Below are 24,756 nucleotides of genomic sequence, written 5' to 3'. Positions count from 1 at the left end.
TGTGCGACGTGCCAGCTCAGCATTTCTACAAGCCAAGGTCAGAATCTGCCTCTCACCTCACAGCTGACCTGATAAGCAACCTCCTTTTTTTAGCATCTGCAGAGTGCTTCTCTCAAAACTTAGGGTCTTTGTTGTATATACTGGACTTCTCTTGTTTAGTATTTTAAAAATAAACTGCAGGCTTCTGGCAGCCCTGCTGGAGTAAGTCAGCACACACACAAAAGATGAAAAAAAAATATTTAAGCCAAGAGTCTTGTTTCCATATGGGATCAGAGGATTATCTTTAGACCCTGGAAGCTGATAGAGGCCCTTTCTTCTCCATCCCACTCCATCCCTCTCCTGCCATCCTGCTGCTAAGCCTTCTCACGTGCAGGTCTGTGGCCACCTGTGTCTCACGGGACAAGGGAAAAGGTGCAGCTGGAAGCAAAAAAAAAAGTGGTTTTGTCTACCCAGATGGGGAGGTGGGGAAGAGGCAGCTCCTCCTGCATGGCCCTGGGCTGTGGCAGTGTTTGTGACTGGGAGCTGCTGGAGCCCCGAGGGGAGAATCTCACTGCCCCAGAATGTCAGTGATGCAGGGGCTGGGCAGGGGCCTGCCACAATCACAGACATGAGCTGGGTCTGTTCCAGCTGTGCTGTGTCACAGGTTGCTTAGCAGAAGCCTGCCCAGTTCCCAGAAGGATGTGATCTCCCAAAATAGGCTGTTTTGGCAGAGAAATGCAGACATGCAGTGTGCTGGGTGCTCTTGGGAGGTTATTTCTGCTGCTGTGCTTCCATCAGGATGCAGTTGCATCTTCTGCATGCCTGGAGGCTCTTGGTGGGGAGGGATTCCTTGGGGTTTCATGGTGGGGGTGCTGACTCTGGCTTGTGGCAGGCTGGTGGCACCCCAAGGAAAATGCCACCTCATTTTCCCTATTTTTTCCCTCCTGGATGAACTCTGAGGGGACACATCTCCAGTTACTCACATGGCAGCAGCAAATGGGTGGGAAATAGATTGGTAAATCACTAGAGCAAAACCCTCTATGTGTTTTCCACCTCTATAATGACCTCAGTGATATGTGCAGCTGGAAATGGTTCATGGCAGGAGCATCCCACATCCCTGCTCTCCTGAGTGTGGCACCAGATACTTCAGCAGCCTGCTCACAGCAGTGCTTGTTGGACATTGGTTCCTTGTAGATATTAAGAACCTCATCTCAATTAAAGCAAACAAGTGTGTGCAGCCTCCCAGGCTGCCTGCCTTCATCAGCCCCTTACCATTCCACTTCCTCAGGGATCCTGATGAAGCTTTAAAATCCCTGTACCCAAACCCAGGGAAAAAAGTTGATTTTTGGAAGTTAGTGCTGATGTATTTTGTTGATGGAGGACATGAGCTGTGGACACAAGAGTGTGCCTGGCTTGGTTGATATGTGGCAGAGGGATGGGAGCAGCAGTGCACTGACTGTACAGAGCAAGGAGTTTTGATTTTAGAGGGTGACCCCAATCCAGGGGAAGTTGCTGCCTGAATTTACCTGAATTTTCCTATTCCCTACCAAACCATCTGAACTTCTGTGCTTGCTCCCATGCAGGAATGAGGTGCAACTTTCTTAGGAAGTTAAAAACTTGGTTTCCAGAAAACTCCTGCACATGCACATGGCTTCATCAAACTGCCCTGCTCACCCAGTGGCTATTGAGGTCAAGGAGAGGAAGACTGGTGGGAACTCTTCATTTTCCCAAGTGTCATTGAAATCATGAGCCTCTGTGGTGAAGTACAGAATCCTGGATTGGACATCTTACTTGTTTCTTTCTTTGTGAAACCTTTTTTTGTTCCCTCTTGTTACTCCCCCAGACCAGGATGATGCAGCCGTGGGCTCATTCTGCCGGTCCGCATCTGCAAGCTCTGCTTTGTCTGGCTGAAGGGTTTTCACTTGCTATCCGTGTAGGCATATTTTTGGTATGATCCTTTTTGTACTTTGGGGAAGAAAAAGGCTATGAACAGCTCACAGCCCTGAAGAGGGTGAAATGGAGATGGGTTTTAGCAATTTTCTGTGCTTTTGGCTGTTGCGGGGAAGCCTGACCGTCAGGGCTCCCAGAGCGCCTTCGTCACCTCCTTTGTACCGTGGGAGGTTTGCTCATTATCTGGTTTCTGCTTCGCTTATAAAAGAAGCTGTAATTGTAGCAGCTCCTTGCCATAAAAGCAGAAAGACATTTTCTGTGAAGGAAAGTGTACATGCAGCTTTTATGATCCTTTACAGTACTTCTTCTGCCCGCTTTTCTTGCCTCCTGCCCTTTGTCCAGCACCGTCTCTGTGCCTGCCTGCTGCTCAGCGTGACCACCTCTGGCTCAAACCTCTTCTTTGCACCTTTCAGATAGAAAAAGTTGGGCGTCCTCCTTGTCAGTCTTGTTGAGTGAAGGGAAGACAGACCCCAAATCCCCCCATGTAGTCAGGTGTTCCAATTCCTGCCTCTTCCCTGAGAGCTGCCAGCCCAGTAGCAGATGCTCAATCTTCATCATCCCAGGTGAGGTTTTGGACTGGGAAAGAGATCCTTGTCCATCTGTCCGTGACTGAGGTGTCCATCTGTAACAGGAAGTAATACCAAATCTGATCACTTTGAGGAACACATGCCTGTTCCTATAAAAAGCCAGAGTGACCTCAGACGAGATACTGTATTTTTAACTATGAAGCATTCCTACTAAGTGCCCTTTCCTGTTTATTTTTACCAGGACATTGTTGTAATGACTGCAGACTTACTCATTTCATTCCCAAGGCTGGAGAGCAGCATTGAATTAGTTTCATTCCGAGATTTTGTTGTACAATCATTTTCCAGAGACTGATGTACTCAGAAGCCAAAGCGGGTGCATTGCCCAATGGAGAAACATTACTTTTCTTCCTGTATCCATTAAGCTTTGGCCACTGGTGCAGATGTGAGTAGATCCATATCTGGAAGGACTTTCTCAGCCTCTCTCCTCCAGCTCTGTGCAGGCCTCTAGTAGAAATTCATGGAGCAAAAGGCTGTGGGAATCTTTGAGCGCTGGATGCAGGGCTGGTGTCTGTATCCCAGCACTGAACTTTGAGGCTGCAGGAAGAGGAAGGAGCTCCCCTGGGATGCAGATCCCTGGATCTGAGCATGACTGAGTGTTCACTCGGCTTTTGGGTTCCTTTTCTTGCATTGAACAGATGAACAAATACCGTGGGGCACGTGGTTACACCCATGCACACCCAGAGGAACCCCAGTGCTGACACCAGAGGGGTCTGGTGGTTGTGTTTAACCCTTCAGGCTGTTATTACCTGTTGTGCCCGTGTGTTGAACATCTCATCCCTGGGCAGAGGGGAACAGAGCCCGTGTTACATAAAGATCACATTGTCCCTCTCTATTGTTGCTGCCACGACAGCAGCATCGCAAACATGCGTGTCCTCGGTGGGAAATGTTCCCAGGGGAGCTTAACACGGAGCGTGGAACATGATCTGTCCAGCTGGGAGAGGACAGGAGGCCCTTCCAGACGAAATCTGTGCTTTGCTGAGCATGGCCAGTGCAGCCAGTACCTCTATTCCAGCAACCTCTCACTCCTCTGTGAAGGAGTATTGGATTTCTCTTGCATTTTGTGCTCTCTGAGGTGGATTTATTTTCTTCTCCCCCCTTCCCTGTCCCCCTCCCATCACAGCTCCTGGGGGAACGGTGAGCAGGTACACTCTGTCCAGAGGATGGGTGTGTTGGGACTCCTTATTAGCAGACTTATTCTAGAGAATTAAACCCTAATTTCACAAAAGGGCAGCAAGAGAGAGGCTGCAGCTCTGGGAGAAGCTGAGTAGGCTTTGTGTGTTGTTTGCAAATAGCACAAGAAGTCCTGGTCTGAGCCTGCTGGTCCTGGTCACTGGGGTATTGTGACCAAAAGAGTAATTGCTGTGTTTCTTTTCTATTTAAAACAAAAATTACAAAGTCGTGTACAAGGAAACCAGCCATGGCTCCTCTACCACGCTGTCACTTGTGCCTCCACTTGTTTCGGGCAGGGCTTTAATGTGTTCCTATTCCTCTTCCATTTCATCTTTTTAACACCCCTCTGCAAAGTGTTCCTCTGCGTTGCCTGTCATTGTTTCTCCCTGAATTAATTGTTGTGTGTAATTGTGACCTGCTGCAGGACGCTGCCTTGCTCTATTAGAGAGAGGTGCTAATGAAGAACATTGGGTACCACATTACAGGAGAGCAAGGCTCAGCTCTCCAGGACGTGTACTTGCTGTACTGTTACTGCCAGCCCAGCAGAAATGGTGTTTTTGTCTCATCACTCACTGGCTAATGATTGTAATTTTTACTTGCTGAGAAACTCTGGATATTATGGACTTCATTAACAGAAACATGAGATGTTACCAGACCTGCATAAGGGGGAGAGAGGAAGAAAACAACCCCTGCGTGGAGGCAATTTTGTTATTTATCTGTAGCAGTAGAAGGGATGCAGAATTAGTGTGGGATTCGGCAGTGTGGCTAATGAGCTGGGCTGAGCTGGAATCCAAGCAAACCTATTAAGGAGAGCAAACTGCAAAGATGATGCCCAGTCCTTAAAACCTTCACATCAAACACAGGATCCAGGCAGTGCTGGGATGGCTCAGCTGCTTTATCTTCCTCTGTGTGGGGCTGGGTGCTTTTGTGCTGCTGGGTTTGTGTCTCTGGAGGCTGCTGCTTGCTGTCACCCACAGCCTTTCTCCATCCCCTTCTCTCCTGCCTGCTCCTTCTTACTCATACATTGGGTGAATTGGAGCTTCTGATTTAATCTTTAAGACAACAGAGCCAGAGTGTTTTCACTCCCATGGGCCCCAGCTCCTTGAGTAATTGCCTGAATTGAAATATTGCAGCATCCAGCCCTAGTTTTCGGTTGCAGGCAGTGTGACATCTGCAGGTTGGGCTGGCTGGGGACACTGGCTGCTCACAGTGGTACCTGAACCTGTATCTGCAATTAAATGCAGGTCATACAGGAGAGAAAGAAACACCTGATTTAGCTGACACCTCCAGTATAGCTTTACACAGTCTCTGCAATGAATCAGAGGCTGCAAGTAATGTCAGTTGTTAGGTGACCTCAATCTCCTTTTACCTGGAGCCCATGAAGGCTCGTTTCAGTTCAGGAACAGGATATTTTCTACATAGCACAGTCTGGCAGAAGATTGAGCATTTTCACTCCACCTAGAATAACTGCTTTTTAATCAGGCTGACCTTATTTGCAACAGTGATAGCAATTGGAACTAGAGGTTTGCAGCAGCGTTGGGAAGCTTTGAGGAGCAGAATAGATGCTTCATGATGCAGATCAAGCTTTTATCTCCACATTTTAAACCAAACCCAAGGCTCTGAAGTGAATTCTGAGGGACTTGACCTCAGCACTGTGATCCTTTGGGATCCAGGGCCTCGTTTGGAAATAACACAACCGAACAGAGGCGCGAAAGTAAAAGGTCTTAAAAAAAAAAGGGGAGATGTTTATCTTGTAACGTGGCATTTGTACTGAGTCCTTGCTGACAGTGTGGTGCAGCAAAGAGCTTGTCTTCCTAAATCCGTGCCAGTTCAAACATCGTCAGTGCTATTGTTGGACTGCTTTGTTTGAAAATGGGTCTGTTGGGTAGACAGCCTGGTTCAATGAAAGCAGCTGTGTAGAACACTTCAGGCTCTTCCTCAGCTTTGCTTTATTTAGGGCTGCATGAGTACAAGCAACAGGAAAAAATCCCATGCAAATACAGGATGTGATGTGGGCAGAATGTTCTCAGTCACTCAGGAGGCTGGCACACACCTTTGCTTCTGGTTTGTTTATGAAAGTGGCTGCTATGGGCTGCCTGTTTCCAATCTGTTTGCCCCAAGGAAAACACTCTGAGCTTCAGAAAAACGTGTGAAAATACAAGGCTTGTGGTTTTCTGGATGGGGACTGTGTGCAGTGGGAAGCTGAGTGTGGGCCAAGTCATCTGGGCATGGAAGATGAAAAGAAATCTGGAAAAATGCTTCACCGTCCTGCTCACGAGATGCTCATCTGGCAGCACTTACCTTCCCTCTGAGCTGCAGCAGAGCCCCACATATTAGTGTAGGGGGAATTTCTGCCTTTCCCTAGTCTCAGGAGATGATTTTATTTGGTTGCATTCCTGGTTTAGAAGAGCTGGGTGTGTCCCTGTTCCCCCATGCAGCCCGTGTCCCTCCCACTGCTGGGCCATCCCTTCCACAGCCCAGGCTGGGCCTGGAAAGGTCCTTCCCCATCCCGTGCTGTGCTCTGGAGAAATCATTATTTCACAAATAGTTTTTCCATGGGATTTGCTGGCTGGGAAAATCGGGTTGGGCTGAGCCTGATTCCCTGTGGTGGGAATGCATCTGCCCTTCCCCTTCGCTCTCGGGGAGCTGATCATAAGGGCTCCCCATGCCCACGCTCAGAATTAATTAACACAGCTCGTTCTGGGTTATTGAAATCACCTGCCTTCAGCTCCCAGCTCTTTGGACATAAATCATGAGCTCTTTGCTTTGAGGAGAAACTGTTCGGATTTTGTGTTGGAAATTGCTAGCAAATACAGCTCATATTCTGTGTCATTTTTGTTTTTATTGAAGAGGAGAGGATGTGGCTCATGGAACATCGATGGACCCGGGCTGCCTTGGCATACACTAAGCAAGGGCTTGTTTTCATTGCAGCCAGCTAATGAGATCCTACTTTGACAAATCACATAAACACTATTAGAGAAATGAAATTTTTTATCTCACTCTTTATCATGAGTGGATTCAAGGTAAAGGCTCATGTGGAGGTAATCTGGAGGGATAACTCTAAGGTAAAGCGTACCTAGTCTTTATGAAACCCTTATCTGTTTGCCTTGTTTTGTTTCCCCAGCTCAAGGCTGTTAGCTGAGGTGACCTGTGCCATTTCAGTCCAATTACTTTCACTAGGCATGGGTGCAGGGAGGGTTGTTTTTTAGGCTAAAAGTGGTGCAGGCAGGCTGAGTTACTTCACTATCCTTCTGCTTCTTTGGAAGTGGAGTCACTTTATTCTTCTCCCTGTGTCAAAGTGCTCAGACTGGACCCTGTTGACCTCCTTGCTGGCAGCATTCATGAGGACAGAGTCACTAGAAGAGGCACTCCAGCTTATGTTTCATCCTCTTAACTTGCTGGTTTGGGTGATGGGGACTGTAGACACTGAGGGTTTGTCACGCTGTCTCATCTCACTTCAGCTTTTTGGTTTTGGAGAGCAGCCCACCCTGCTCTCTGCTTCTAGATAGTTCTCTTCTTCAGCACTTGGATGTTCTCCTTTTTTTTTTTTTTTTGAAGCCCTTTGTGTGTTCCAAACCCCATGTTCCACTTTGAGAGCCTGCAAACATGTGGTTTTTCCCTCTGTGCAGCTCTTTGTCACCTGGGTGTGCAGCCCCAGTGTTCCAGCTGGCTGTTCCTCACCTCAGTGTCCTTGCACAGCCAGGCCACACATCGCCTTGTCTCTCCAAAATCCCTCTCCTGTTTCTTTTGGCTGGAACAAACAACAAACCCCCCATCCAGAACCAGTGGAAGGCAATGGAAAAAATCCTCCTTGCGTCAAATCAACGCCTTCCTTTCCAAGCTGCAAGCCCTTGGCAGACGTGGAGGAGCTGAGCTGTGCTGCTCAGCTGTGGCTCACTGACAACTCTTACTGCCATCACACAGTGAGGGAATGGGAAAGGGAAAAACTTAACTGGTAAAGCTTGCTGGGGAGACCTGGATGAGCCAGCCTGTCCCCATCTCTTGGGACACTTGCCAGCCCCCAAACCAGGGTGCTTGGAGCCTCCAGGCTCTGCCAGAGTCCCTGCCATGCTCTGCCTCCACGTGCATGGGCACAGACTGTCACCTGTTGTCCCCAGCGCCTGTTCCTTGCCATCAAACCATCTCTGGGTGAATTTTTTCTTGGAGTATTACCATGAAAAAGCCTTTACAAGCTCCATGGACACAGTCCTCAGCCTGGTTTGCCTCACAGCTCACAAGAAACCATTAAGATGCTGCTTGTCTCTTCTCATATCAGTTCAGTGCTTTAATTGCATGAACTGGAAGCTGCTGCTCCAGTACTTGGTGGGGGAACTTCACAAGGCTTTAATCATTTGCTAAAAAGCTTTCAGGCTGCATTACCATCTGATGGCTCTCTGTGATGAAGAGCCTGTGAGTCGAGAAACCTTCAGAGAAGTAGCTCCGTTTCTGCATCAGGTAGTCCAAAGCTGCCACAGTTTTTCCTAGTGCAGGCAGGGAGCAGCTAAGCCAAGTGGAGCCCACTGGGATGCTGGCAGGAGCTTGGCAGCTGTGAGCAGCTCCTGCAAGGCACTGTGCTGGCAGGAGGGGCTCAGAGCCTCGTGGTGGTCTCCTGGTCACCCCAAATGCCAGCTTCTCCTCCTGGGCAGTGTCCAGTGGGGGTGGCTCAGCCTCCAGCTCTGCAGTGTCAGCTTTGCATGGTTTAGTGCTTGCAGAGGTGAGAGGTGATGCTCCCACCCCACCAAAGGGACAGCAGGTGATGGCACATGGGATAAAGGCTGCTGGATGATCTGCTGGCCCCAGTGCAGGAGCACAGCTGAGAGCTGGTGGTTCACAGCACAGAAGAGCTGGTGAGTGGGCAATGCCTGAGGAACTGGCCTGCTAAAGGCTGGAGGAGGGAAGACACCCAATGGTGCCCATGCTGGGAATCACCCACCAGCGATGGGCACTGGGGTGGGCACACAGCCCAGCTCAGCCCTCCTGTCTGCCAGGGGTGCCTTTGGGGCTCCTGTGGGTTGAGGATGCCTTCCCAGGGCCATGTGCCCACCCGGGGCTGGGCTGGTGCTCCCACCAGCACACAGGGAAGGAGTTTTGTGCTTTGTATCGGCACCGCTGTGCCGGGAACGTGACTGCAGGGAGGTGATGGCTAATTGCTGCAGCGAGTCAAGGACTGTTTAAGCAGCTAATTAATTCCTCCTAATCAGCCCTTGATCTGTTGAAAACTGCATGGCATTATCTCCTCTGCTGCAACACCTTGATAATTCCTGTCTGAATGGCCTTCACGGAGAACATATTTAAATAAACTCAATAGAGATTTCAGACAGATAGCAACTATAATTACCAGCTTGTACAAATTAAAACCGTGGTTTGTTCTGTTCTTTTCCTCCTGCCTTCGCTGCCCAGAGCTCCTGCTAATCATGTTCCTGCTGCCAGTGGCACGCAGGTCCCCGGGGCATTTTCTGCACATGCCTTTGGAAAGCCTGTGCCTGGTGCTGGGGTGGGCTGATGTGGCTGCACATGGGCACATGCCAGCCTCGGGTGGTGTCACTCCTGTGCCAGGGGCTCAGTGCTGTCCTGGTGAGCTGCAGGAACAGCCCCCACACATCCCATGGGGTGGCCATGCACGATCCTCCCCAGGAGCAGCCCTGCAGTTTCCCCTCCTGCCTCTCCTAAGCTTTGCAACCTTCTGGAAACACAGAATTTTTCTCACCTAGGAGGGACACACTCAGCCAAAGTGATGCAGGCTGTCAGGGTGGCCACAGTGTCCACCTGGTGCTGTTGGTGCTCCTCTTTGGCACTGCTCTGTCTGCTCTGAGTGCTGCAGAGGGGCTCGAGCCCTGAGTTAGGAGGGATAAGGTCAGGCCAGGCTCATTTCCTCCCCAGCCACCTGGGACAGCCAGAAAGGCTGGTTCCTCTGGCATTTGGCAAAGGTCAGCCAGCCCCAGTGCTTGCATTTCCATTCCAGCCAGCTCTGCTTCCCTGCCTGCTCTTGGGAGCACCACAGCCTGGTGCTCAGGTCTGTCTTTTCCCTCCCTGTCTTTAGATAAATGTAATGGCTGTGAGCAGGGTTGTTTTCCAGCATCCAAGCAGTGACAGGGAGCAGAGAATGTCCTTATGCTTTAATGAGGGATTACAGGGAAGCAGAAAGGGAAAAATGGATTTTTCGTAACAGGAACAGGTCGATGCCTCTGGTCTCTGTGGGTGAAATAAGGGTAATATCAGGTTTTGTGCTCTTTCAGCAGGTCAGGAGCCAGCTGGGGCATGTCTTTCCCAGTGGGAGATGCTCACATGGAGCCACCTAAGCCCAGAGTCAGGGATTTTCGTGCCCTAGCACCTCAGGGGATAACTTACCCCATGGCTGCCCTAGGAAAGGTCAGACTGAAGGAGAAATTTATTCTGTTGGAAGACATTCCTTACTGTAAGGATGGTGAGGCCCTGGCACAGGCTGCCCAGGTGTCCCTGCCCATGGCAGGGGGTGGAATGAGATGAGTTTAAGGTCCCTTCCAATCTAAACTACTCCGTGATTCTATGAAAATAAATTTGCTCAGGTCAGTTTTGTCTGAAGGTTTTTACTGAGTTGGGGCTGGATCACCCATATATGCAGGGTTTGCCCTGTGAACTTGCATCCTTTTGGGACTGGGGCTCAGATGTACCCTGGAGAGCTCATTGCTCTTCCTCTGGACTTTTCATGGAATTTCTGACTTATGGACCCCTCAGCAGGCATCCTAGACCCCATAGAATGGGGAGAAAATCCTTCATGCTGTCAAATACTGTGAGAGGGTATGTGAAGGGAGAACATCCTGTTCACTGTCATCTTTTCTCCATCCCAGACTTGCATACTGAATATTTCCATGCCATCAGTTTGTCCAGGGCAAGGGCATCCCAAGAAATGTGCAGAGCATTTCCCTGGGTGGATGAAGGGATTTTGCAGGATGTAGACACAGCCCCTCTGCCCTGCTCCCTGGAGAGCTGGGAAGCATTCATCTCAATCCTCCTGTGCCTCAGTTTCCCTTGATTCAAAAGGAGCTGCTAATCCATCCCAGGCTCCCAGGAGTGCCATAAGGCTAAATTCACCAGTCCCTGCACGTTTTTCTTTGGGTACCATGGTGATGGGGCAATGTGAGGACATAAAATGACTGATTTGCATTGAGATGCAAGGTGTCCCTTTGTCCTGAGCCTTTGGGCTATCTGGTTTCCTTGCCCATCTCTGGGGCCAGCCAGATATAGCAATGGAGTCACATGAAACAGCACAAAGGCTCTAATTCAGAGCTGGGGCTGAGCAATTAAAATGTAGCGTGTTCAGAAAGCAGCTTCCCTGGATGGCAGACAAAAAAGAATCAATTTCCTTCAAACAAATACTAAATATTAATGAGAGGCCGTGGTCTGCCATGCACACAGAGCTGGAAAGAGCATTTCCCGTTGATCACTGCGGAGGCAGGTTCGTGAGATGAAATTGCTTTTTGAATGGTTATTTGTGGCCTTTCTCGAGGTGGCTCGTGGTTTGCCTACCCAAAAAAAAAACGGGAAGAAAATGGAAATGCTCTGCTTTTCCATTTTCTATCAGGGCAGGCACTGGGGATGTGTGCCTGTGCTTTCATTTTTGTTTACGCACTTGCTGAGAGGTTGGGGAAATGTCTTGGATCGGTTACGTAGAAATCAGCCCCAAATTTACGTCTAGAAGGAAGCAATTCCCTGGGAACATCAGCCAGCTGAGCCTGCCCCCAGAATGGCCTGCCAAAGGCAGAACATGGGACCCAAGAGCATCCCTGGCTTTGCAGCCACATCCGCTCGTTGATTTATTTCAATAACGAGCATTGGGGGAAACATTAAAAAAATTACTTGCAGCCCTCACCAAGTATCCTAAAGTGAAAGCAGAGTGCTGGGAGCTTTGGAAGAGGAATTTTTTTGTATTGCTTTGACCCTTGGGTAAGTCAGGAAACTTTGTATTAACTCCATTTCCAAACTTGGAGCTGGAAGAAAAATAAAAATGCTCCTCTCTCTCCTTTTCCAGGATACACATACCTGACATGGGGCTTGTCCATGGTCAGCACAGTGCCCACCTTAGCTGGGAGGGCAAACAACACACCAGGAGTGGGTGCAGCCTCCTGAGAGACTGCTGGTCTCAGCCCTGCTCTGTCCCACACCCAGCTGTGGAAGATGCTGGAAGCATTTTGCTTCCACCACACAGTAAATAATAGCACACCAGCTCACGATTTCATAAAGCCATTAAGGCTGCTGCATAGCTGTGGGTCGATGGAGTGCTAATATTAGCTCAAAATGACTAAAATTAGAAAATTAGAACCCAGCCAGAACTAATTAGTTGTTCAAGGAATAGAACCAGAACCGGAACTAATTAATTGTTACTGCAATATCGCCGCAGGGCCCGGTGGGTGCCGCCGCTTCCAGCCCTGCTCTGGCTCCCAGCTTTGCTTGGGATGGCTCCTGTGTGGGCTTGAAAAGGAGCCTGGGGTCCCATCTGAAGGCTGTGACAGCTAAATAAGAGTTGGCATCTCAGTCCCAGCTGTGTGATGCAGCACAAACTGGGAGTCATCCCATGGCAGCCGTGGCAGCTGCTGCCTGAAGGAACACGGCCCCTCATCCCAGAATTGCTGCCCAGATGTGCCTTTACAAAGGTGAGGGTAATTAAAGTGACCAGCTCCCAGAAGCACACCAGCTCTTCCCTCTGATCCCAGTGGCTCTGCCTGCTCCTTTTCCTTCAGCTCTGCTGCTGCTGAGGTGCTCTTCAAAGCTCCCTGAGCAAGCCAGGAGCTGCCATCAATGCAAACGCTGCCAGAGTAATTTCCAGGGAATTAGGAAGCTGGTACAGATAACTGGCACGTGGCTGCATTTTTCCATCTGTGACTCAAGTCACCTGTATGGTCACTTCTTTTTACTTCCCAAAGGTGGTAATGCACCTTATATTTCTTTTTCCACTCTCTCAGCACTCAAACAGCAGCTCCGATTTTAGCAGCAGCGTGACGCACGGTGTTTTAAATTCAATTTAGAATACAAACTATTTATACCAGCCAGCAAAAGGCAGTGAAGCAGCTCTCTCTGTCATGAGTGGATTTGTAATTTCAGAGCAATCATTGCATAACTAATTGAATCAGCTCTCAGCATGTGAAATCAGTGCCCCTGCTTATCAGAGGTTTTCATCGTTCCCCCCTCCTGAAGGCAGCAGTCCCCCTCCACCAGCAGCACTTTGTGCTTCTGCAGCAGCCTGGGAAGAAAGCGAGACCTGCAAAGCTGCCTTTTTCTGCTCAAATTGAGCCAATAAATTACCAAATACATTCAGAGTAGATGAAGAGCTGGGTTGCAGGTGCCCCTGAAAGCTGCCCAGGCTCCGTGCGAGGGAGTGAAGAGCATTTGAAGCTAATCAAGTGCCAGCCATGTCTGAGAAGCAAATTGGTGCTGAGATGTTCTGCTGACTCCCACTTCCTGCCTCATTGCCCAGGTGTGCTCTCTCTCCTTGGCTGGAATTTCGGGTCTGATGTCTGCTCCAAACCTCCGGCTTGGTGCCTGAAAGTGGAGCCTGAGAGGGGCCATAAATATAGTGGCAGCTTTCCGAGGGATGCAGGAAAGGTAGAGGATAAAGCAGCTGTAAGGGTTTTTATCAGCTGGGAGTTCTGGGCCTGGATTTGGTGGCTGGGGTGGATCTGGTTCTGCAGATTTTGGGAGCAGCTCCAAACACCTGCGTGCAGCAGCCCCTAGGGTGAGAGGGCACCTCCTCATCCGTGGGGTGGTTTGGGAAGGGGCCCATCAGCATCTGCAGAACAGGGAGCTGAACATGGCAGCCAGGGAAAAACCTGCTGTGAAGGATGCTAACACCTCCCCAGGGATGCTGGGTGTGGATGTGTGAGTCCTGGGCTGTCTCTGCCAGGCTGGGGTGGGTGAGGAGGGCACACTAAACCTGAATGGCTACGATTGTGGAGTGCTAGTGAAGGCTAAGCTGGCTAAAGTGGAAGCAGTTCTCTGGGCAAAGCTGGCAGATCTTGTCTTGGGGAAGCTTGAAGGAGGGCTTGCAACCTTTTCTGGATGTGCAGAGGGAAGGGTTGTTTCTGGCAGGTGTAGTCCCTGAGACTGGTTGTGGGAGACGCCACAGCCCAGAAAATGAGAGCTGAGCATCCCTGTGGTGCTCAGGATCTGTTTTCCTTTCAGGAGAGCAATACTAGGATCCACAGCAGGGGCCTTGTTTCTGATGGCCAGGGGACAGCCTAAGCAATGCTCTCAGCTTTGTTGGACACATGTTGGAATACGAGCCTTATATTCCCTAAAGCTGATGTGTGGGGTATTTTCTGGTTTGTGTTTTTCTCTTTTTTTTTTGAGCCTGTTGAGCCTGTTTGAGCCTCTCTTTTTTGGTGCTGCTGGCTGACATCGTGTGCAAGGGCATATGCAATGCAAGCAGGGTGTGGCACAGGTGGGAGAAAGATCTCCCATCCCCAGGCTCGATTCAGCCATGTCCCATCAGTGTCCTCCACTTGTTTCTTGCACAAAGCCACACGGACAAAGCGTTCTGCGCGCGCGAGGCCAAGGCTGTGGGATTTGTGCTCCTGGGGCAGCGTGTTCCAGGCACCCCAACCACCCACTTTGTTTTCCCTTGTCTCTCCAGGTAGCCAGATGGGAGCACAAAACACGAGCACTCAGCCAAATCTTCGGCTCTCCCCATGCTGCCTGTTACTGCCTGGGTGCTGTGATCCTGGTGCTGAACTGTGTGCGCAGCCACTGGTAAGAGCTCACCCTGCTGCTGTATATCCACGGGAAGAAATGCCCCTCTGGAGTGAGGGGGGAAAGGGACGTGTGCTCAGCAGTGTTAAATCCAGCCCCAGCGTATTGCTTTTCCACGGTTGGATAACTTGAGGCAGCAGCAGATTTATTGCAGGATTTGTAATAAAGATGAGGGATGCAGCAGCATGGCAAACCCATCCGTTTCAGCGGTCGTTAAGTGTCACAGGGTACCTTGCTCTGCTCCCTGGGGATGTTTCCTCTCTCCTGTGAGCAGCCCAGGTGGCAGGGCTGTTTACACAGGGCGGATCATATGCAACAGCAGAATTTCTTTTTTGTTTTCTTGTAAAAATCATAAACAAAATTAAAGGTGCTTTTAAGAAGCCGCAGTTTCCTGTGCAGAAGAGCAGGATTACCTGTGCACTTAACAATCAGCCTCTTGAAACTCTTATCTGCTATCTCTAAACACTACCTGTGCTAGCTAATAGTATTGTATGACTGATAGACCATACTCCATGGGAATATGTCCTTTAACGTTCCCAGTGCAGCAGAGAGGTTTTACTGCAGAAGATTTCCTCAATGCCAGCAATTTATCTGCAATCTGGTTGGCTTTATCTCCACTGCTGTTAGGAGAGACAGACTCACTAAATTCCCAGATTCAATTATACCAGGGTCACAGCTAATGGGTTGTTTAGTACTCTGGGTAATTTCCCAGGCGAAGAGTTCTCAGGTTGGAATTTGCACATGTATTTAAGAGCTCTGCTTTCCTGGAAATGACACCAGGACCTGCCCTTGCCCTTCTGTGTTTGTCCCAGCTACTGCTGATGGCAGAAACTAAAGAAAGCTTGCAGTGAACAAGGCTATAATCGAATGCAGAGGGCATGTGTATGTGCTGCTGATGTCTCAGTGACACAGCAGGCTTGGATTTTGCTGGAGAATGTCTCGACAGTCTCTTGCACAAATTACATAGTCACTTGTTGTCTGAGAAGCAATGCAAAGCCTTGTCCTTGCCTTTAATTAAAAGCACAGCTGGTGGAGGGACAGTCTTCATTTCCAGTGGTCCTGCTGGCTCCTGGGTCAGCGAGGCTCGTGGGTCACAGCAAGGCACGGAGAGGGAGCTGCTGGGAGAGCCAAAGTGTCCTCGTGTGTCCTGGCTCTGTGTCACACTGCAGAGCCCCACCAGGGCTGGCTCTGCCCTCTGACATGAGTCTGTGGGGACTGTGGGACTCACTGGGTTTGGCTCTGCCTGTGCAGCCCAGCAGCTGGGCCCTGAAGGAAGCAGCAAGGTGGAGCCAGGGGCTGGAAAAGCCCCCTCTGCACCTTGGGTTTGGAGGAGAAGCTCTAGAAGATGGGGCAGCTCAGCCCCAGCAGAACACAGATGAGACAGCCCATCCTGATGGGCCAAAGCCTTTCAAATTACTGCAATGGAAAGTTTATTTCCCTCAGATGTTTCTACGTGGTTGGGTTGTCCCCTCCCCTTTCCTTGGTGCTGAAGTTGGCCTGAGTGATGGCCAGCAGGCTTTGGAGGCTCTTCTGGCAAGGCAAGCCCTAAACTGTGGGAGGGATTGGGTGGTTCCAGGGTGATCATCAGAGCAGCAGCTGCTGGAGTTACCCCAAAACACACCTGGGAGCCTCACTGCCTCCATTCCCAGCTGAGTGAGCCCTCCAGGGCTGCCCAAGGCTTATTGCTCCAGCCTGGAGAGCTTTTGCTGCTTGGCAGGGATTCATCCTGCCCCTTACCCTTGCAGGATGACACCAGCCAGGGCCAGCCCAGGGTTCCACTGACCAGAGGGGCTTCATATGACAGTCACTGTCACCTCAGAGACCAGTGATACTGGGAGAGACATGTCTAACCTGCTCTTGCTAGTTTGCTTTTCCCTTTATTTTATTCTCTGAGCAGGTTTTCTGCTCCCTTGGAGACCATGCCTGGCACGGTGGCCAGGGTGGCTTGTGCAGAGCGTGAGGGATGCTGATAGTGAGCAAAAAAGCAGCCTCAGGGGTCCCTCCACCTCCAGTGCTGTAATGCAGCCTTTAAAACTCCTCTTTTCCTGCTCTGGGGACTTGTTACGTGGGTGGGGGCTGCCAGGGAGCGATGAGGAGCCCAGGGGATGTTTCTTTTGGTTTTAAAAGCCTCCTTCCTTTTTGCAGCTGAATTTTTTGAAAGGCTCCAAGCTGGAGGCGGAGGAGGGGAGGGCAGAGCAGACAGAACTTGGGGAGTGGGTTGGCATTTTAGCTGACAGCACCTGGGAGCCAGGATGTGTGGCTGCTTCACCACCCACCCCACACGGGGTCTGTGCAGGGCTCCTTCCTCAGCCCAGCACCCTGATGCTCTCGTGCCAGCTTGGCCCCAAAAGGATACTTTTCCAGAAGAAGAGGGATGTCTTTGTGCTCAATTAAGCAATTAGATGTTTCCCAGCTCTCAGCTTCATTATCAGCCTTGGCTTGCAATCCAGACTGACCTGTGACCAGAGGGGACCTGCTTAGTCAAGTGCACAAGACAAGCATCCTTAATTGCTTTGGTGCAATGATTATTTTCATTACAACAGTTTCTTTCTGCAAGAAGCAAGGAACTTCCATCACCGAGGTTTTAATCTGTGAAAACAACTCCTGAACTTTTGAACTGTGTGCAGTTTGTGGCTGTTATCAGTGTGACATGGGACGTGACAACCTTCACTGTCCTCCATACTCACATCCAGTATCTCTCTCTCTCCTCCCTCACCACGTTGTTGGTATCTTTCCCTGCCCCAGTTTATTCACAATTAGCCCCTGGCACTGCCTCCAAACCCCCCTGCACGGCCTTTGGCACACCCTGGCACACTCCCCACCCTTGGGAAGGTGCACAGGGAGGTTCTGAGCCTCCCTCCTGAAGGGTCTCAGGATGTTTGCCTGAGCTTAAAGGCAGCACCCGTGTGCACACCTTGCCTGGGGGGGCTCAGTGTGAGTCCCACAGAGGCTGTGCCACCCAGTGCCACTGGCAGTGGCTCAGTGGCATCGTGCTGCAGGCTGGCATCAAGTCCAACATTGATGCCACACTCTGGGTTCTGTGTGGATTTTTCACTTGGAGCCGATGCTTCCCAGAAAATAAATCCCCCCTGGGACGGGATTTTGCACAGAAAAGGGGTTGTTTGTCATTGCCAGGTAGTGCCTCTCACCTTATGCTCAACCCTGTTCAATTTTGTGAGCTGGCACCATGAATGAGTGTGCTGTAAATGGCATTGATCCCAGAGCCACAGGGCCCTGTGTGCAGAAGTGACCGAGGTTGATGATGGGAATGGAGCACGGCCTGACAGAGCTGGTGCCCCCTGTGAGCCACAGTGCCAGAAATATCTGATACCTGCTCAGGAACAGCCCCAGGGAGCCAACAGCACCTCCTGCCCACGGCATCCAGATGAGGAAACCTCACAGCTCGGATGTAATGCAGGGGGAGAAGCTGCCACAGCCCCCAGCTGACCTAAATAACACACACACCCCAGTGCTGTCAGAAAAGCAAAGTCATTATTGGCAGAGGAAGCTGTGAGGATGATGACCGGGCTGACAATTGCCACTGGTATCGGCAGGATGATTTCAGTGTTGTTGAGGTTGCTGTTTCCTAATGAACAAGATCTTTTGTTGCAGCTTGTGCTGCTGGGCACCACCGGATGATTTTTATCCCTGTTGCCTCCTTTAGCCAAGAAGAACAAAACCCCCAGCACGGGGGACAGAGCGACGCCCCACGCAGTGACTGTGGCACCTTGCAGTGGTGGCTGTTGTCACCGAAACCCCGCCTGCCTGCCCCACTGCTGCTTCCTTGCTGCCTGCTGGCCCCTGGCCCAATTCTGCTCCAATTGTGCTCATCAGCCCCAGTTTCCAGGCTGGTTTTTGGGATCAGTCAGGGAGCACTGCTGGGCTGCTCCCTGCAGCGACCCAGTTTGCTGGACGAGGTCTTTGTCCTCCTTTGGAGGAGAGGGATGACAAAATACACTCGGTGGGGGCCACGGGGAGATGCCCCCAACAAGACCTAGAAACCTCAGCTTCTCTTTTAGTACAGTATTTCTGTGTTTTCTTCCTGCTCCACGTGGCCTTTGGGGATGTGTTTCGGACTGTGACTTGTTAAGTTTTCTGGCTGAATAAATCGGCACCTGATGTGCAAACCTGGCTGCACGTCCTGTCCGTGTCCCAGCCAGAGGATCTGCTGCCCCTTTCCCTCACTGCCACTTTCTTCTGTGGCCCCACTGGTGTGACATGTCCATCCCCATAGTGCAGAGCCACTTTGAGTGGTTTTCCAGTTCATGTGGTATTTTATGCGGCAGACAGAAAGAGGAGAGATTCAGACTAGATATAAGGAAGAAATGTTTTATGAGGAAACACAGGTTTCCCAGAGAAGCCATGGCTTCCTCATCCCTGGAAGTGTCCAAGGCCAGGTTGGGTGGGCCTTGGAGCAACCTGGGATAGTGGAAGGTGTCCCTGACCATGGCAGGGGTTTGGAACTGGATTTAAGGATTTTGGAACTGGCTTTCAGATCCCTTCCAATCCAAACCATTCTGGGATTCCCACAGAGCACTGATAAGACTTCTAAGTGAGCAAATACCTCGCTGTTTTTGGGAAGGGTGAGCAGAACAATGCCTACTGCCTTGGCTACTCCTATCCTGCCAGGAATTAGCCAAATCTGCCAGTTTGAAGCAGAGTTGAAGGATTTGGGCTTTTCCCAGCTGGTTCAGAATGTGTGCCTCTGGCATCATGCTTCAAGCTGGCAGGTGTGGGGGGATGTCAGGGGAAGCCCCATTACCCCATTTTCCCTTTGCAAAAGCTGGGGGCATCTTCCAAGCCCTGCCATGGGCACAGCCATCCTCATGACAGCAGCCAGGGATGTGACCAAAGTAGGTCTCAGCCTCGCCCCCCTCCCCTGTGCTGGAGGAGGCATGGATGCTCCTCACCATGGCAATGGCTCAGCTCAGCACAGAATGCAGTTCCAGGTACTGGGACAAAGCCTGGCTCTAATTGCTGTCCTCTTGGATGCTGAGCTGCGCCGCCGCCTTGTCGTGAGCCTGAAATAAATGTTGTCACCAACGTGACTCACAGGCACATGAAGGAAGGGACTGGCTTCATGACAGACTGAAATATGTCATATTTCAGGAGACCGGCTCCCTAGCAAGGGAAATGCCCAAAACCTTGTCCTTGCCTGCCAGGGAGGGCAGGGAGGCTCCCTCACCATCGTGGATGCTGCAATAATTGATGGCTCCGTGCTGCTTGTCACGGCCCAGCGTCATAAATGCTTAAAAGGTTTATTTACCAATTCTGAAAACTCCTGAGCGCATCATGTTTAATGCAAATACAGAGTGTGTTTAGGAAGATATAAACCATTCCTAGAGGGAAAGGCAGTCCATTATCTCCATGCAAACACCTCCCTCCCTAGCTGTAAGCCAAACAGCAGGGAACTGAGCAAGACATGCTGATGAGAATAACTAATGCAGGCCTGTCCAACCATGGAAAGGAAGGATGCGATCATCTGGAGCAGGAGAGACAGCTTTGCCAAAACAAACCATACCATGTGCTGGTTGCAAAACTTCCCGTGCTGATTCCCAGCCAGCCAGTTTGTGTTCTTGAAGCCACCTTTGTTCAATGTTCCAAGACCGAGTCAGGTCATGGGCATCGGACAGAGGAGCCCCGAGGATGTGAGAGGGTGTGAATGCAGCTCATCCAGAGCAAGAAGCAGGCTCTGAGGGCTTTGCTCTTGCTGTACTTCTTCTGCTTTGCCATCTTTCTGCCAGTGCCTGGGATCCAAGGGTCTTCCAGCACAGCATTGCTGTCCCAGGTTTGCCTCCCTGAGGATCAGCAAATTGCTGTAAAATCCTTCCTGGTGCTGCTGCCCTCTGGATGGGTCCTGGCCAGATGTGGAGCCAAACCCTCATGCTGTGAAAAGCACATCCTCTGTGTGAGGAGAGAGCTGCAGAGCATCCCCAGGGATGTCAGGGTGTGTTTGGAGTGCACAGCCAGGCCAGGACTCCTCGGGCAGAAAGGCACATCCCTTCAGGGGGATTGCTTTCCTCCCAAACCCAGGCAGTGCTGGTAGCAGGGACATGGCTTTTTTGGCTTCCTCGCAGAGGAGACTTGTGTCATTTAAAAATAACCAGCACGGAGATGATGCAAAGGGGTGTGCAGCTGCTGCTGCTTCACGGTGCAGCCAGATTTGCGTCTTCCCATCGGAAATGATTTTAAGCTAAGGCAGTGTGAGCCTGGTGAGCACAGGGAGCTGTGCTGGGCACTGGAGGAGGGCCAGCCCTGGGGACTGTGCCTGCACTGCCTGAGGCCACGCTGTTGTTCCTCTGTCTGTGCTTGGCTCCTGGGAAAAGGAATTTCCCTGTAATTTCCACAGTGTAAATCACCCAGATGCTGTGGTTTTGCTCACTTCTGAGCATATTACATTTATTCCATGTTTTGTTTCCTTGCTCCAATCCAAACTGATGATTAAATGTCTTGTTCTGGGATCCTAAAAACCCCTCAACAATAGAAAGCCTAGTGGGAGCAAGCTCAGAGTGAACAAAGGATATCATCCAGGTTCCTAAACCACAGAGTTTAAGTATTATCCTGGGCTTGCTTGGTGCATGAACTTGCCATCAAGCCTTTGAAAGATGTGTTTCCATCTGCCTGGCCTTCAGCCATGCAGGCAGGACTGTCTCTCTTGGCTTTTATTTGGGCAACAGGGAAAAACCAGAGGTTGCAGGACTTCAGGAAGATGGACACCAGGGAAAAAAGCTATCCCAAGCCCTGCAGGTAGCATTATGGAAGCACTTTCCAGCTGAGAAGCCCAGGACTGTGGGCAGGAATAACTCCTGGCCCTGACAGACAGTGGTGGCCAGAGGCGCAGGAGAGCTGTTATTCCACTTGAATTTTAGCCTCCAGGGTGCTCATTAAAAAAAGGCTCAAAGTTTCCTACCTCATGTGTCAACAGCATGTGGAGAAACACTGTGTAGAGCTCTGTGGGTCTGTTACCTCCTCTGGCGTTATTAACGGTGTTTTTTTAATCACAGCATTGTCTCTTTTGTCATCGTGTGGGAGCCGTGTGCGATGCTGAGCCTGCCAAGCCCTGCCCTGGGCAGAGCTCGGGGGGCTGAAGGGAGGGGGTCACCATTATTCCAATCATAAATGAGTATTTGGAAGGTCAGACCCAAAATGCCTGCCCCAGCCTGGAAGGGAGGAGCTGTGCTCGCTCTCGAGAACGCCTCGTCTCTCGTATTTTCCTTTTGCTGTTCCAATCCTCCCCCTGACTGTCAGGCTCCAGCCGTGAATCACTCCTGGGCACGTGGCTAACACATGAAAGCTGCAAAATATTTTGATGGAGGGGAACGGGGGTGGGAACACGAGATAATCCAGCCAGTTGTTCCCAGCCCTTTGAGTCCTGTGCCGAGGCATCGCAACCTCCAGCATTTGCAAGGGCGTCGGTCCCAGAGCTCCCAGTCAGGATGAAAACTGGGATTTGGTGAATAAGGCAGAGCATTTGATAGCACAAGTCAGTGGGACTGGTATTTCCAGGAGTGAGCAAGGGTTGTGAGCAGAAATAGCTGCCCCAGATCAAGCCCTGGCTCCTCACAGTCTTCAGCTGATTGCTTCTCCCATTGGGAGGTTGAGTAGGAAAAAGGGATCTGAAGAAGGGACCTTGTCAGCAGCTTCCCAAAGCTCCATATCTCCCAGGGAGACATGAGTGATGTTAATTATGAATTGCTGCTTTTAACAGCCCTTGTTGTCTCCCCAACAGCTTCACAGAAGCCATGAAGAGCCAGCCGAAGCTGGAGGGCTGGGACTGCCACTGGACCTACTACTCAGGCTTGGCCATCTCGGCTGTGGGGACCTTGTTTGTCATCTCCAGCTTCTTAGCACTGGGATTCACTGGGACGTTCCTAGGTAAGCACTGAAAATCCAACAGCTTTACCAGAAGGTGCATTTAATCCTTGCAGGGATCTCTTGCTAGGGCAGAGTCCTGTAGGACTTTCCTCGTCCTTGCCTTCAGGGCTGTTAGATTTGTCATTGTGATACCAAAGCAGGACCCAATCCTGCTGTTACCACAGAGGGGATGGCACTCTGGTTTCATACAGCAAATCCCATCACCTCCAGCATCAAGCCTGGAGGTTTGGAGCACAGCTGCTCATCTGCCAGCCCAAACACCCTCCAGAAAGGGACCCCAAATTCAAGACCTCACAAGTGGCACTGGCACAGCATGTGTGAGCTGTCCAGCAGCCCTGCTCCAAGCACCCACCTGCTCATCACACGTGCTGAGGCAGGATGTTGTTTGCTCTCCCCTCTGCAATAAACCTGATGTTCGTTGACAGATCCTTTTATCTCCCACTTTATGGCAGAAGGCATTTTCCACTGTGCCTGCTTTCACATTTAGAGCGTAATTCTGTTAGCATTGTTGACTTTGAAAACATGCCAGTATGTGTGGAATTCATAAAAATAAAGTAGAGACAGGAACAATAAATATCCAAGGAAAGGGGCAGCTCCTGCTGGCTGAAATAATCACAGCCCCAGCTTTGACACCTCATTTAGGCTGTGCTTTTGCAAGTGCTTTACAAACCAAATTCAATTAGCTCCTGTGGCGTCGCTAGGAAGAAGAGAGGGATGTAATAAGCCTTCCTGGTTTCAAGTAGAGTTGCAAAGAAATGTGTTGAGTTGGCCGAAATCCTGCTGCCAGAAATAGAGCTCAGCACTCCTAAACATGTGCCCTCACCCTCGGTGTGCAGCCTCACTCCTGCCCCCTGTCACACCCCTGTCCCTCAGCCACCGGGCACCAGCATCCTCCAAAATCACCAGCAGCCCCTGAAGGGATGCTGTGCCTGTGGAGACATGTCCAGAAGGGCCAGGCACAGGAGAACCCGTCAGCAGGAGCTGCTTGAATGCTCCTGAAGTTCAGCCAGATCTGGAGTTGTTTACGTAAAGCCTGATTCATCTGACCAGGAGGATCCACTGGACTTGAACCGCTGGGAAAAAGCAAACAAGTGAGTCAGGCTCGGCGTAAGAGGTGAGAGGCCCTGGCCCTCAGATCCGTGTCCCCGAGGCAGGGGAGAGCTGGGTGCTGGTGGTCCTTATAAGGCATTTCTGCTCCTTCCTCCCTGCCACCCCTGCCCTGCTCTGACACGGCAAGGACCAGCTCTCTCTGCTGGCAGGGCATGCCGGGCACCAGGGCAGAGCTGAGCCAGGGCGGGGACATGCCACACGTGCCAGTGCAGCCAGCCTGGCTCAGCACCTCTGCAGCACTGAGGCATGGCCCAGCTGGAGCCCTGTTGGAGCCCAGGGCATCCCTCTGGATGCTCAGAATCCTGGCAGGGGCTCGGAGACTCTGTCAGGAAGCCAAAGACATTTCGGATTTTGATCTTAACCCATGGAGCAAATTACCAACTTTATATGAAGAATTACAAGTCACAAAAGTTTAGATAGTTGTAGTTGTCACAGGGTGAAAGGTGGAATTTTGAAGGTTTTTACTATGGGGGTCTAGGGGACAAGATGGAGAATTTGGGTGTTGTCCTGTCCTTCTTCCTCTTCTTCCTGGCCTCCATCTTCTTGGTGATGGTGGCCCTTTGGGATTGGTGTAGAGTAGAAAGTCACTGTCTAACGTAGGTGATAGGTATTGGGACATAACTGTAAATACAAAATATGTAGTTTATAGTATAAAAGACAACACCAGCCCCATGGGCAGGCAGTGTGCCTCAGACTGACCTGCTGAACAGAGCTTGGCAGGCCAGACAGAAAATGTTTTAGATAAGAAATAATAAACCACCTGAGAACGACAGCTGAAGACTTCTGACTCCTTCCTCAACAGCTGGGATGGGAAAAAGAGACTTTTTGACACACGTTGGGGTTACCTGGACCAGAGGAGATCCCAAGAGAGCCCCACAGAGGATCCATCCTTGCACTGGTAACAGCTTCTCCACTCCACACAAGCCCCATGAGTCCAAGTCAGCAGACTCTTAATGGAGAATGTCCCTCAGCATGGTTTGTTGCCCATCCAAGGGGAAGACAACGGGTCTGCAGGTCTCTGAGGACCTCGTGTGGGATATTCTCTTGCTCAGGACTCTCTCAGGACTGGTACTTCCAACATCCATGCAGGATTTTAGTGCTGCCCTGGTGGGCAGGAGGAGCAAGGACTCCACACAGCAAAGGGCTGCACTGCTTTGGCAAGGAGGGGAATTCAGCTTCTTCTCACTGTCGACATCTCAAGAGCTCAGGAGAAGTTTTGAGAGAGCCTCTGACAACAGGCACTTCAAAAATCACAGGAGCTGGATTTGACCCTTTGTGGGTTTTTCTACAGCAGTGACAGCTGAACCAGGCAAGGCACAGGGCTTCGTGTTGAATTCCTTCCTTACAGCACATTTAGGCTTCA

The 24,756-nt window shown here is 50.7% G+C and overlaps 1 protein-coding gene across 3 annotated transcripts in view; it reads left to right on the top strand.

The window, feature by feature from the left end:
• The window catches only part of PEMT (phosphatidylethanolamine N-methyltransferase), a 43,196-nt gene that overhangs the window by 8,470 nt on the left and 9,970 nt on the right, over nucleotides 1–24,756 (top strand). For all 3 annotated transcript variants that reach the window (XM_064390040.1, XM_064390039.1, XM_064390041.1), the window contains exons 3-4: nucleotides 14,293–14,408; nucleotides 22,138–22,283. In XM_064390040.1, coding sequence (XP_064246110.1) covers nucleotides 14,293–14,408; nucleotides 22,138–22,283 — 262 coding nt within the window. The remainder of the gene's footprint in view (nucleotides 1–14,292; nucleotides 14,409–22,137; nucleotides 22,284–24,756) is intronic.

Source organism: Passer domesticus, chromosome 15, assembly GCF_036417665.1.
Source record: "Passer domesticus isolate bPasDom1 chromosome 15, bPasDom1.hap1, whole genome shotgun sequence".
Taxonomy (NCBI): Eukaryota; Metazoa; Chordata; class Aves; order Passeriformes; family Passeridae; genus Passer; species Passer domesticus.
The sequence above is the reverse complement of the archived record's forward strand: the minus strand, read 5'-3'. Positions and strand labels throughout refer to the sequence as shown.